We start from the raw sequence: 14,102 nt of genomic DNA, 5'->3' as shown, positions 1-14,102 counted from the left end.
GCTATTAACCTCTCCCTTTTTTGTTTTTAGTTTTTATTTCATTTGAGTAAAAATGTACTATTTCTTGTAAAGTACTTTGTTTAACCACTTCTACAGTTATGAATTTAAATAAATTATGGTGTTCCTTGGAGTTTCATTAGAATCTTGTGCAGAAATCACACACATACATGAATGCCATGTACAATTGAAGATTGAACTCAAGAACATTCCTATTTTGAACTTATATTTTATTCAGTTATATGCAAAAGTTTAAGCACCCTGATCAAATTATAATTTATATGAAATTAAGCGGCCAGAAGCTGAGACACCTCTATATAGTATAAAGTTAAACACATCATCTTTCTGCAGTGTTTAAAGCAAAATTACTATTTATCTGCTGATTTTGACACTGACACTAATAAAAAAAAAAAATGAATATGGCAAAAGTTTGGACATCCTCCCAATGATACATTATTTAAAAAAAATATATTGTTAAGGCTCAAAATGTTGATTGACTGGTTTAGGCCTTCAATTAATCAGGTAAAGAAAGTTCCACAGTTTAATAAATACTCTGATTGTTCTGTCTACTTCAACATATATTGGAAGCAGTGCATGCAATTCTATCTCATGTATGTTCATTGTGGATATCTTGAAAACCTAACTAGTTAGATGTGCCCCGAGGACTGGACTGAGAAGCACTGCTCTAAGCAGCTGTCTGAGCACTTGAAAATGTTGAAGGTAATTCTTATAAAGCAGGACAAGGCTGTAAAAAGCTCTCTAAATCCTTGCAGCTAGCAATTTCAGCTGTCAGAAATATTGTTAAGAAATGGCAATTTACATGGAACTCTTGAGGCCAGTGCAAGATCTGGAAGACCAAGAAAAATCTCTAATAGAACTGCCCGAAAACTAGTCAGATCTGCAGAACACAGCTCATAAATTACTATAAATGACCTGCTGAAAAGTTTAGCTGCCACTGGAATAGTTGTCCATAGTACAGCATTTCTTACACAATGAGCTGAGTGGTAGAGTTTTCAGAAGGAAACTTTTTCTGTGATCTTATCACAATTCGTCTAAAACATGCAAAACAAAACCTTTAAAGTCTGAATCTTTTTTTGAAACCAAAATTGAGCTGTTCTGTCACAATCATACAAGATACATTTGGGGGGAAAAAAGGTATAGTGTTTGAAAAAAAAAAAAAAGTACCTTGCCAACAGTTAAGCATAGGTGTGGATCTGTTATGCTTTGAGGTTGTGTGACAGCTAGTGGCACAGGAAATATTGTGTGGGTATAGAGTGAATGGATTCAATTAAATATTGATTAATCCTAAAAACTAATATCTCACTGTCGGTGAAGAGAGATTGGATTTTTCAGAAAGGCCGTGATCCAAAATATACCTCAAAATTAGCTATGACATACTTAAAGGAAAGAAAGATGCAGGTTTTGGAATGACCTTCACAGTCCCCAGCCTTGCATACAATTGAACATCTGTTGGCGATCTCATATTTGCAATGCATGCAAGAAGACCTAAAAATATGTCTGAGCTAGAAGAGTTCTGAAAGGAAGAGTGGGAAACTATTCCAAAAGCAAGAATAGAAAGTGTACTACAAGGATCAATACTGGAACCTTCAGGAAAGGATGTGAGCAGGATTAAATGTAGCTGCTCATATAGCCAGATATGTATATTGTATGGATCTGTTTTGCTGTTTTAATTGTATTTTATGCCTATAATTCGCCTAGCACACTTTGTACACTATAGGCAGACAATACATATTTTAATAAATATACTGTTAATATACTCATAATCTAGAAAAGAGAACTACAAGTGAGGTAATCAGATTTGCAGATGACATGAAATTATTCAAAGTTGTTAAAACAGCAGCAGATTGTGAGGTACTGCAGAGGGACCTTGTGAGACTAAAGACTGGGCAACTGAATGGCAAATGGAATTTAATGTGGAAAAGTGCAAAGTGGTGCGCATTGGGAAAAATACTCTCAATTACAGGTACACAATGTTGGGTTGTGTATTGGAATCACCACCCAGGAAAAGGACACTGGAGTCCTTGTGGATAGCACTTTATAATCCTTAGTCCAGTGTGTGGTGGTGGTCAAAAAAGAATATTAGGGATGATATGAAAATGAATGGAGAATAAAATGGAAAGTATCATATTGCCCCTGTATTTAATCATCAAAGACCTCACTTTGAGTATTGTGTGGCATGCTGGTTACCCCATCTGAAAAAAGGCATAACAGAAAATGTGTAGAGGAGGATGATATGATGAGAGGCTTTGCAGGCTAGGACTCTTCAGCTTGGAAAAGAGATGGCTAGAGGAGATATGAAAGAAGTTTTATAATGTACATGGGGTGGAACAGGTAAATAAAGGATGGTTTCCCGTCGCTAGCAGGCTGATTTAGCCATGCTTTATGGGAGCGCGTCGCAACCTTCGTAGGTGGAGCTTCCCTCAGTGAGTCACAGAGCTTGAACTCTGTGCATCTGCGCGGTGTGTTCCCGCGCGAATCAGCCATCTCTCCCTCAGTTTCTTTTTTTCCGCAGGCTGAATGCACACGGGCTTTTTCTCTCAGTAAAAATTTTTCTCAACCCATTTTTTTGGCGTTTTTTTAGCGATTTTTCTCATCAAAATAGCACCGAAACCTTCCGGTTTCAAATACTGCCAGTGCGGGAAAATTATGTCCATCATGGACGGACATAATTACTGTAACATTTGCCTCTGGCCCAATCACGACCAGGGATCTAGTCATGATTGTGGACGGATGTCCCCCCGAGCGCGCCGGCAACAAGCAGAGCGTATGGCACGGCGCAAAACAGGCTCGTATGCCCCAGCTCCATCAACGTAGTCTTCACCGGCCGGGTGAAGAAACCGTTGGCACACCACAAAAGGGCCTCCTCCCTGGGACCACAGCAGAAGCCTCAAGGCCTAACTCAGTAGGGGCCCAGGTATTACGAACCTACAGCGCCCAAACAAACAAAAAAAAAGGGGGTCGACCATAGCTCCCCCTACTGAAAAACAAAGGCCTGTTGTGTTGTCTGCATCACAGGAATCTGTCTCCAGTTCTTCGCACCGTGCAGCGCCGTCGCCATTGGAAAAAAGGCGCATATTCGACATCCAAAGTACTCGACACATGCACCACACATGATGCCATCGGCGCATGTTACGCCATCTACGACGCCATTGACGCATCATGCGTCGCCATCGACGACACATGTACAAGCCATCGACGCATATGGCGCTGCCCACGATGTCGACTACTCAGGGGAATCCTATGAAGCCTTTAGCGCCACCACCTTCATTGAAACACAAGGAAAAGACGCATCATCGCAAACATCTTACGATGCATTCCCTGCAGGAACCAAGTAGTTCACACAGTCACCGTGAGCAGAAGCACAGACCAACATTATCATCAGTACACTCGGGTCACTCCTCTCATTCCCGAGCAACCCTTTCAGATGTAGATGTGGAGTATCTCTCTGATTCACCTTCTCTGTCATCAAACGCGTTCCATCTACTCTGCTGTGTAATCTACTTCCAAACAGAGAAGTCATTCCCCACTTGTTGCCTAAGAAACATAAACCTGCTCACAATTTTCCACCATCGAAAGGTGCACATGCTGAAGAGATTCCATTTCCAGCTTTACCAACCCGTCCACCTTTCACGGCAGATCACACTATTACGCCTAGAGGAGCTTTGGCATCAAAGGCCATGTCTCGAATCTCTCAAGCATTATCTGCATTTTTCGATGATCTAGAATCCATGCAAGGAAATAATGATATTTCACCAAAACATTCTCCACTACCATCTTCTCCTCGGGAGAGATTCCCCCACAGGTGACCATGTTTTTATTACTCCTATTCCAGACCAGTCTTACAACCCGAAATCGCCAATCACATCGGCCTCGTCACCCAGTTCCTCAAAGGGCCTACCTTTGAACACACTGGACACCTTACCAGAACCGTACTCCCCACCAGAGGACCTTACATACTCGAAATTTATTGAGAAAGTAGGGGTACTTCTCAAGGTGGAAACAAGAAAAGTGTCAGACCCCCGCTCTGAAACACTTGGAATTTTAAATATATTTGACATGCCTCATGAACCTACAGCTTTACCTCCACACACTGTTTTAGAGAAGGTTCTACAAAAAATGTGGGAAAAGCCATTTCCACCACTTCCACCTCTAGGAAAACGGATTTGAAATTCCGCATGAGGAACTCGCCAATATACAACTCGGCTCAGCTTCCTCACAACTCAATAGTTGTGGAATCTGCAATGTCTAAAGCAAAGTGTCCCAAATTTCATGCCAACATGCCGCCGGGTAAGAATAACAGGTATTTGGACGAGTTTGGCCGAAAATCTTATCAGTCAGCAATGCTGTCCTCAAAAATCAGTACTCACCAGTTTTATATAACACAATATCTCTTTGTGTGTGTGTGAAGATAGTTTGTGTGGCCCGACCTCCCCAATCCACGACAGTCTCAAGGTGACTGGAAATCAAAAGATGCCAGGTATGGAGAGCAGGAGATTTTTTAATCCTTAGTTTTAATTATTGGGTGTAATTTGATGTTTCTATTGATTTGAAATATTTTATTGATTTTTGGGAAATATTAGAACATTTTAATTATTGATTTTTTTATTCATCAGATGTTTTGAAATATTGTATTGGTGTTTGAGAAATTTTGAGTATTCTAACTGGTTTGAAATATTCTTTTTATGCTATGATTTTACTATTATGTTTTATATTTCTTGATTTTATTTTTTAATGGTTTATGAAGAATGATAATGTTTCTCTTTTTTCATTGTTGCTCTGCTTATAGAGGCTGGCTTGTTGTGGGTTCCAGTTCAGTTCTTAGCATGTTTCTATTTATACTTTCTGATCTCTTTAATTCTATATTTGATCAGGGTCTGTCTGTGTTCTCAGTTTGTGACCGAGGTGAGGAATTCTGGTACTATATTATTTATCTATAGTAATCTATAGCAGTCTGATTTGTTCTGTTTTCCTAATAGGAAGTGTATTGGTGTTCTAGGGCCTGATGTAATATGTGGAACATTACTTTTTCATAGATAAGGTTGTTAATGTTTGAGTGCTGGCAGTTAGCGTTGTTTTGGTATGAGAGGTTACCATTACTATATTGTAATGGTAATTCTGTTTATTCATGGCTTTCTGAGGGCCAAGCCCACACCCAGCACACATTACAAAAAATGTAATTCCATAGGAGTTGCAAGTGTCTTTTTTTGCAGGATATTCTGTTTGGCACCACAGCAGTGCATGTAAATATAATATGCATGTTGTGATATTTTGTCTCAGAAGACTGTACTTTTGAATGTTCTTTTTTTCATGTAAAATCTTTTATAAATGCATAATTGAATTGTGTGTGTCTGTACAGGGGGTGGGTGTGTGTGTAAGGCTGTAAGGTTTGCTTAGGGTACCTAATACCCTTCCCTTGACTATGGGTTCAGTTTGGGGGGTGTCAGTTTTTAAAAATATAGATTGCGGGAGGGAGCTGGGCTTTTCTTGATGGGCGTGGGGCAGATCCTGAATGATGCGGGGATGGGAAGTGGGCAGGGAGCACAGTAATTATTCACACAGGGCAGCAAAAAAGCTAGCACCAGCCCTGACAGGGAGGCTTGTGAAGGTCAAGGGAAAGATGGATGATGCAAATCCTGGAGGAAAACCTGTTCCTGTCTGCCATAAACCTGGGAAAGTGAGAAGATTGATCTTTCAGCAGGATGAGCTTAAGCACAAACCAAAAGCAACTCTAGAGTGGCTCAAGAAGAAGAAAGTGACTGTCCTTGAGTGGCCCTTTCAGTTCACAGATCTGAATCAAATAGAAAATCTGTGGCAAGATTTGAAGACTGCACTCCACAAAAGATCTCTACCCAACTTGAATGAATTTGAGCTTTTCTGCCAAAAAGAATGGGCAAAAGCTGCACCACCCTGCTGTTAAAAGTTAGTAAATACTTTTTCTCAACATCTTATGGATGCTATTGCTGCACAAGGGGCTTCCACCAAGTATTGTGAAGGGGTGTGAAGACTTATGCAATCAGGACTTTTTTTTTCTTCTTACTTTTGAATATTTCTGTATTTGTTCTTGCACTGTAGATCAGTGAAACAAATTCCTACTTGAATACATTCTGATTTGTACTTTTTAGACAGTGGAATGTGAAAAATGTCTTTACAGCTTGTACGAGGCACTGTATTACTTGATTCATTAAACCGTTTGACACCTCAAGTTTAAGGTATGTTTACTGGTTGTCTTAGACTGGACTACTTCTGGGTTTCATCTTTCTCAATAGATTATGGGTATTTTATTTTTAAATAACTCAACTCACTTTCAGTATTTCCTTTTCTCAATATTATGCATTATGTTGATACTGTATTCTACCATAATGTGTTGCCTTGCTTTTTTACCATTTATTGTAACTTACATTATAACACCTTGGTTGAAAGTACAAACAAATGCTGGAATGAAAAAAGAAAAATTAGAAATAATTGTATATGCTCTGTTTATGTACTTCACATGTATCCCTGTGATGCCTACATAGGGTTCTGATGAAAGTCTGTACAGCAGCTCCTGATTGATTGATAGGTTTGTAATAATGAAGTTCAGTAGGAGGAGAATTCAGCAACTTTAAATACTTTTGAGAAATGAAATGTGAAGGAAAAAGGAGAATTGTAATGGTTTTGCTTATAAACTACCTGACAGATATAAAGCTTAAATTTACTACTGCTTTAATTAGAGAAGTCAAATAAAAAATCAAAGTAGAGTGTGAAATTTTCTGTTAAGGGCATTGGTTAATTTATCTGTTTTACTAGATTGTTATGAAGCAAATTTCAACCCGGGGAGGGGTAAATAGTATGAATGGGCTTACGATTTACTAGCTCAAATTTCCTTCCATGATGTAACAAAGATGTATGAATCTAGTCAGACATTTTGCTCAGTATTTTTTTTTTTTTTTTTTACTGTAACTGGATAGTTTGACCTTTACTCCTTTTTAGTGCATCTGTAGATACTGGGGCTTTATGAAAAGTCTCTGCATATGGTAGTAGATCATTCTTATCTGTATTAACTACAATAGATTTCACTGTTGTGAAACCCTAAAAATGTTAGCTTTGGTAAAAATTAACAATATATAAGCAAAATATACATGTGATTAGATCATAATTGTATGTGTTCTTAGTACTTTTCTAACAAGTAAATCATCCAGTTTTCTAGGCTCATTTTAACAAGGACAACTCAGAAATTCTGGAAAATGTTGATAAATAGCAGAAAAATTGTGTAGACTTTACTGCAGAATTTCAATTGAATATTTTGCTGTACAGCTGGAAATACTTAGTTCTATCATCAGGGACATTTTTTTTTAGTTTACCTATATTGCCTCTCAGGCTTCCAGACAATGAAATTAACAGGCAGAAAATATTTTTTTAAAGCCCCCATTCTGCCCCACCCCCCCCCACACACCCCCCCAAGAGGGGGAGAAAATGCCAACAGCTTAGAAAATGAAGTGGCCTGAAAATTACAATATTTGCACAAATATTGAGCTGGCATTTCAGTGGCCCTGCTTACAACAGTAAATGAAATTGGATGTATTTTTCCAATATTTTATGTATGCTTTTGAACTGTGGAGTGGCGGGATATACATTTTTAAATTAAAATTAAATGAGTGTACTTGTAAAAGGAAAAAATGAATTTCACAGTTGTCAAATTAATGTTTAATATATTGTCTGTCTAATAACATTTATTTCCCCTGCTTTATTTTTTTTACTATTCTCTTCACAGTCCATGGGAGGCTTGTCTTACACCCCAAACCCTTCTGACTTGCAAAACAGTTCCTTTAGCCACTCGGGTTCAAGGCAAAATATTTCTCCTGCCACTTACTCTTCTGATGACATACAGATCAGCATTAAAAGCAAGGATTCTAAGAAAATGCCATGGTCCAAGAGACATTCATTTGTTGCTGGAAAGAAGATGGACCGAACAGCTATTTTATCAGTTAATATTTATCACTCATCAGAGCTTTCGTTTTAGGACTACCTGGTGGTGGAAAACACTTATCTGATGGAGTTACTAACCCTAAATATTTTCAATCGACTAACGACACGTGTAGGTTTATTTCAGTGTAGACCTTCCTTTTCTTTCTAAAAAACATACTACAGCATTTTTTAAAATTGTTCTCACTTAAAACACCAGCAGAAATAGGTAGGAGCCTTCATATCTGAGAGCCGCCTTAACAGATTTTGTAACCTTCCTAAAAAGGGTTGTTTGACATGTTGCAATGGCTGAACACACTGGAGATGTAAAGTATGAATAATTTTCGAACAAAAAATGAAATCCCAAAACAGGGAAACCAATTAATAAACAAAAACCAAAACTTGCTATATAGAAAACACAACAAAATCACAATTGTAAAATGATTCTCATAAATTAGACGTTGTATATCATAACATTAAAATGTCAGAGACCATTGTAGAATGGACAAACAATGTTTTTAACTTTTAAGACCCTATATTTTTATACAGTTTTATACTACACATAAAAATCTTAACTTATAGAGCAAATTGAGATCAGCTTGACCCAACACTAGTCCAATGGCTCGAAGCTCAGTTTTCCTTTGGGGTAGCAGTTTATAATGCGTATATTGAAGCAGCCGTTTCATCTTAGTGTTTCATATGCAAAGGAAACAAATACCATTTTTTAACATAAAATATGAGCAAATTCTATCCAATCAGAAAACTCAAAAGATAAGGGGAATGGAAAAGCCATAAAATAAATAAAATGCTTTATAATAATATATGCCAGTCTATTGCCTCATTTAAGAAACGTGCTGCACAAATTGAAAATACAAAATTGTTAATGTTCTTTCAGACGATGGTTTAAATCATTGCCCCGCAATGATAGAAAGAGATGCTCAATGACTGTCCATCTCATTTGATTAAAGGAATTCAGGTGACCAGTGATTAAAACTTAGACATTATTTGTGGTCTCCGTCGTTTCAATGTGATTTTGTTGTGTGTTCTATATAGGGAATTTTGTTTTTTTGTTCAAGAATTTCCAATACAAAAGTAGCTTATGATAAGTATAGGAATGGTCAAAAACCTTCAGTTTTAGCATACATAACAAGAGGTGAAGTTAGATGTTCTTTTAAGAGTAAAGGGCTCCATTGATCTAGAAGTCAGTAAAATATTGGTTGGCGTAAGCATTGTTGATGCTATGAGTGCCTGGCTAAAATAGTTTTTGAGGCACTGGTACAGATGTGAGAATATATTCTTAAAATTTACATGGCTTATTGTAAAAATGCATTTAAACAGGCTGATACTACCTAACTGTAGAAGGCTGGATATCCTATATACGTCAGGACAAATTGCATTGGATTTTGACCTAACATTCCAAGTTAACAAGGTTCAAAATAATTTGTAGTTGTGCCATTGGCCTGCTCTTCAGATATCTATTACTTTTGTGTACGTCAACAGCCTTTGACAGTTACATAGATTTATTTTTACCATCTTCCCACCAGCTCTAAAGCAGACAGTGGTGGTCTGCTACACTGTCTTCAGTAGTTATAAATGTAGAGACTGCAAAGCATTTATAAGTGTGTTTAGCCATTGTATTGACTTCTATTTTAGTACTTCTCAGCCTTGGGAAATATTGTTATAATACCATATTGGTGGCAGTTATTTTTCCCCCTGCTTACTAATATTTCTATTTTTCATGAAAAATGTTATTTACCCATCTTTTATCAGTTGACTGTAAACTATGGACATTTAGCTTGAAGATGAGCTTTCATGCTGCTGGTAAATACTTTTAAGCATATTGTATGGGACCTGCATTAACTTAAACCCAAGTGTAGTATGGTTCTTTTTCCTGCCATTACTGCACATCAGTTTGAACAAATATAATGGATCACAAAAGACTGCAGAACACCACACAGCTATGTTTCTGCGTATCATAACAGTACCATACGTTCCTTTTGTATGGATTTTTTCAGATGATGGTGAATATTCGGATAAGCAGAATTTTCCTTATTAGAAATTTTATAGGAATATATTTGGGGTTTTGTAAAGATGTTCTAAGAGTTCTTACAATTGGAATCTTCCATATTTTAACATAAACCTATTTGCCAGTCACCTGTTTTATAAAAAGTTTTCTTTGCAAATGTAGCTAATTATTAAAGATATTGTAAAAGCAAAAAGGGTTTTGTTTTGCAGCTAGCTTTTCCATCCTAAGTTTCTGACAATTCAGTCCCAGGGTACCATATACAAAGAACTCAGACTTCATTGTAACTTCTGTTGCAGTTAGGCTTTGAAATAGGTAGCTTTCATTTGAATACAGTATCTTTTAATAATTAGTTCTGCTGCAAAGCTTAATGTGGATAATTTCTGGCAAGTTTTTTAGTCTATTTTTTTTTTCAGATTTGCTTCAGCATGAAAGTCCCTCTTAATTAAAGGTAGCACTATAATTTATGACAGTGCTGTTTGTATGTCAGGAGATAATCCGTTTTTTTATTTCTGTGATGGGATATGTGGTCAGCTGTTTTATTAACTTCTGCAATGGGGACTGGCCAACCTTGGTATTTGGAAATTAAATGGATCAAAGTTTCCTTGGCCATTAAGTGACTTAGTAGTACATTGTGAGGAAAAGAAGGGCTGTCTAGCACACATTTTAGAAGGAAGGGAGAAATGCACATGGGGCATTCATTCCTCATCATTGTCCATGAAATTTAAAAAATTTACCTAGGGCGGTGTATAGAAGACCAAGTTCATGCTTAGTCACTATGGTTATATTGATTTTTTTTTTTTTTTTTTTTGCAGTGATAAAGAGCATTTCCTAATTTATAAGCACTTTTATCAGTTGAAAGTCCAATTTTCTCAAATTCTTATCAACAGAACTATGAAACATTTGTCTTTATAAAATTAAATCTTCTTTTGAAGAAGAGTGGAATTCTAATATATAGTTTTCTGTATTCCTCCAGTTTTATTCTATAAGGAAATAAGTGTAGAAAAGTATACTTTTCTTTTTTGAGGATATACAAGTTCCAAATATGTTGTTTTTATCCCTAGCATGCTGTTTGGTTAGTATGCAGAGGGATGGACATTTTCCCCATAATTTTCTTTTACTAAATGAATAAAATATGAAAGATAGACTTAATTCCATGACTGATATTCTAGAGCATGAACCCAGCCATGTAAGTTATGCTTTGTTTATTTTAACATAAACTACTTATCATGAACTCTGATTCATTCTCCCATATTATTGCTTAGTTGAAAGTCCCTGGATTCTTTGTATGACATATATAGGTCAGATGAATTCTTTATTTGACTAAATCTCATGTGGTTTAGCTGTAGGTAGATGCAACTCTACTGTGAAAGTCTAGACTTGTTTCCTTCCCACCCTCTATCCAGTGTCCCAGAAAGGTTGATTGTCACCATTGCAGATGTTTGCATATCTGATTTTTATGACTATGGAAGCTATTTCTCAGACTAAACTGAAATGAAAACAGTTGTCCTGGTGCATATCATTTTCTAAGTCATTTGAAAGTTGCTGGTTCTCATCATCTTTGTCAGGCTACAGAAGAAGTCTCAAAAAATTTGGTGGCCATGAAAGACATCTTGTATGGAACCAATGAAAAAGAGCCACAGACAGAATCTGTGGCACAACTCGCTCAGGAATTATACAACAGTGGTCTCCTTAGCACCCTAGTGGCCGATTTACAGCTTATTGATTTTGAGGTAAGGCAACAAACTTTTTTCATAGAGACATAAAATAACTGTTGTATTTATTTTACCCAACAGTTTCCTCCTGCTCCTTTGGGCTTCCAGGTTTCCAGCTCAGTTGAAATTGGCCTCTATTGAACAGTGGCACCATGAGCCTTCATTTGCAACTACCTGATGGTTTTTTTCCTTTTTTTATATCTTCCTCCCTTCCTCATCACTACTTGCCAAGCCATTGCAGTGACTGTTCTTGGCCAGAAACCATAGATTGCGGCTCTTTGATTTTCTGTATGTGTGCACCCTGAGTCTGGACTGTAAGTGTCACCATTGTACAGTGTTGGAGATTGTTTCTCTATAAGGACTTGTATATTCTACCTCCACAGCTTCCCTAGCAAAAGCTGGGTCCAGCAATTGAACCCAGGTTTTATGCTAGTCAGTGCACAGTTTATTTATAAAAGTGCAGGATGTCCATATTCAAAATGCCATAAAGTGTTTCTCAAACATTTTAACTTACTAGTTTTGATAGGTTTAAAATCTAATAAAAACAAATATTAAATATGTAGGGCTTTGCTGTGCAGCATATGCTCTGTACTCTTCAATTCTGTTCTCATGATGAGATGTTTTTGTGATATGCCACTAAGTTCCAGACTGAAATCACTACTATGGTAAGAGATACATCACAGAATATCAGCATGTCAGATTGATGGATACCCAGTATGACCATTCTCTGAGGACAAGCAGGATGGTAATCCTCACACATGGGAGACATCATCAGATGGAGCCCCGATGCAGAAAACGTATGTCAAAGTTTCTAGAACTTTGACTAGGCACCCTGAGCATGCCCAGCATGCCCTATGCCATGCGTCCACATGGGCTCTCTCTTTAGGCTCTTTTTTTTTTCTGCGGAGCTTGAGCCTCTCAGTGTGATTGAGCTCAAAACTTTGTCTTTTTGCCTTGTGGAAAAATTTTTTCTTTGCATTTTTGTGTCACCAGGTCCCTCTCAGGGCCTTTCCGTAGTTTCAGGTAAGTTTCCTTTCATGGTCAAGTCCCCCGTGTTGGCAGTGCCATTGTGCCCACTGGCCGTCGATGCCCACCGCCATTGCTTTTGAATTGGACCCTTTTGTTTCACCCCATCATGTCCACGTCCAGTTTTCACCGATGCCCTAGTGCTTGAGGACCATATCCATCACTGATCTTCATGAGGTGTGCATCCTCAGCATAGGGGTGTCGCATGACTTCTGGGGTTGCTGCTTGTGCACCCAGATGTCCCCGAAGGGGCGTTGACTTCGACTTGAGATGGATCGGGTCAAGGAAGTCCAAGCCATTGGTATCTGCATTGAAGGGCCTCAGAGTCGCACCAATGTACACCTTGACATCGGCGGGGCAGTCAGTTCTGTCGAGGGTGCCGGAGACAGACCATTGTCAATCTCTGGGCAGAGGACACCAGGTTTCTCTGCAGCAGGGAAAGGCCAAGCATCAAGGGAAGAAGCATCGGGACAGGTCCCTGTTGCACGGTGCCAAGTTCAGGAATGCACTGGCATTTGCCACGATACCCCCGAAGCGGCCTCGTGGCGAGGAGCACCCATCCTCTATAAATGCCTGGGGTCCATGATGGTCTTCACTGGACCTGATGCCAATCTGATACCTCTCGCATGTCTGAGAAAGATCTGGCCACCACTCCTTCTGTCCAGTTGGCGGTGGAACGGGCGTTTCAGGGCTTCGACCCTGTGGCACCAATGGCATCAGAGCCAGTGCCAGCCATCTTTGTACCACTTTTGGAGAAGCTCAGTGTGCTCATGGATGCATTACCGACCCAGCTGGCGTCTGTTTCCAGGGCAGCATCGGTGCCCAGTGGGGTACTGAGATCTCCTCTATCAATACGGTGGTCATTTCCAGTTCCTCTGAGGAGGGAGCTCTGCTGAGGCTGGCAGAGACACAGAGGCCTGCAGCCTACTGTCCAGTTTTATTGGTACCTGCACCTCTGAAAGTAGGCCGAGCACATAGGGCCCTATCCCCTGTACCATACAGTGAGGATGAGGATCCCTATGACTCCTGAGGGGAGGATCCAATGAAGTCCTCCTCTGAGGACTCTAATGGTCTTCTGACAGACTCTTCTCCTCCAGATGAGTGAAAGAAGTCTCCGCCTGAGGACTTAACCTTTGCAGCAGTGATGGTGATGGCAGAAGCTATCCCTTTTCAGCTTTTGACAGAGGAGGATGCCAGGCACAAAATGCTTGAATATCCTCCAGTTCATAGAGCCTCCTAAGGAAATCATGGCAGTCCCGGTACATGAGATCCTTAAGGAGTTGCTGCTGAGGATACAGGACATCTCCTCACAGTGCCTCTCATTAACAAGAAGGCGGACGAGGTCTACCTTGTCCAAAAGGCTGATAAGTTCAGTAAGC

At 38.9% G+C, this 14,102-nt stretch overlaps 1 protein-coding gene across 9 annotated transcripts in view; it reads left to right on the top strand.

Moving 5' to 3' along the window:
- Positions 1 to 14,102, top strand: part of CAB39 (calcium binding protein 39) — a 226,824-nt gene that overhangs the window by 154,781 nt on the left and 57,941 nt on the right. For 8 of the 9 annotated variants that reach the window (XM_029615137.1, XM_029615130.1, XM_029615131.1 and 5 more), the window contains 2 exons: positions 7,769 to 7,981; positions 11,551 to 11,715. In XM_029615137.1, coding sequence (XP_029470997.1) covers positions 7,769 to 7,981; positions 11,551 to 11,715 — 378 coding nt within the window. The remainder of the gene's footprint in view (positions 1 to 7,768; positions 7,982 to 11,550; positions 11,716 to 14,102) is intronic. The other variant, XM_029615138.1, reaches the window with a different exon arrangement.

The sequence above is a fragment of the Rhinatrema bivittatum genome, chromosome 9 (assembly GCF_901001135.1).
Source record: "Rhinatrema bivittatum chromosome 9, aRhiBiv1.1, whole genome shotgun sequence".
Classification (NCBI taxonomy): Eukaryota; Metazoa; Chordata; class Amphibia; order Gymnophiona; family Rhinatrematidae; genus Rhinatrema; species Rhinatrema bivittatum.
Note: the sequence above shows the minus strand (reverse complement) of the source record. Positions and strands in the feature narration are given on the sequence as shown.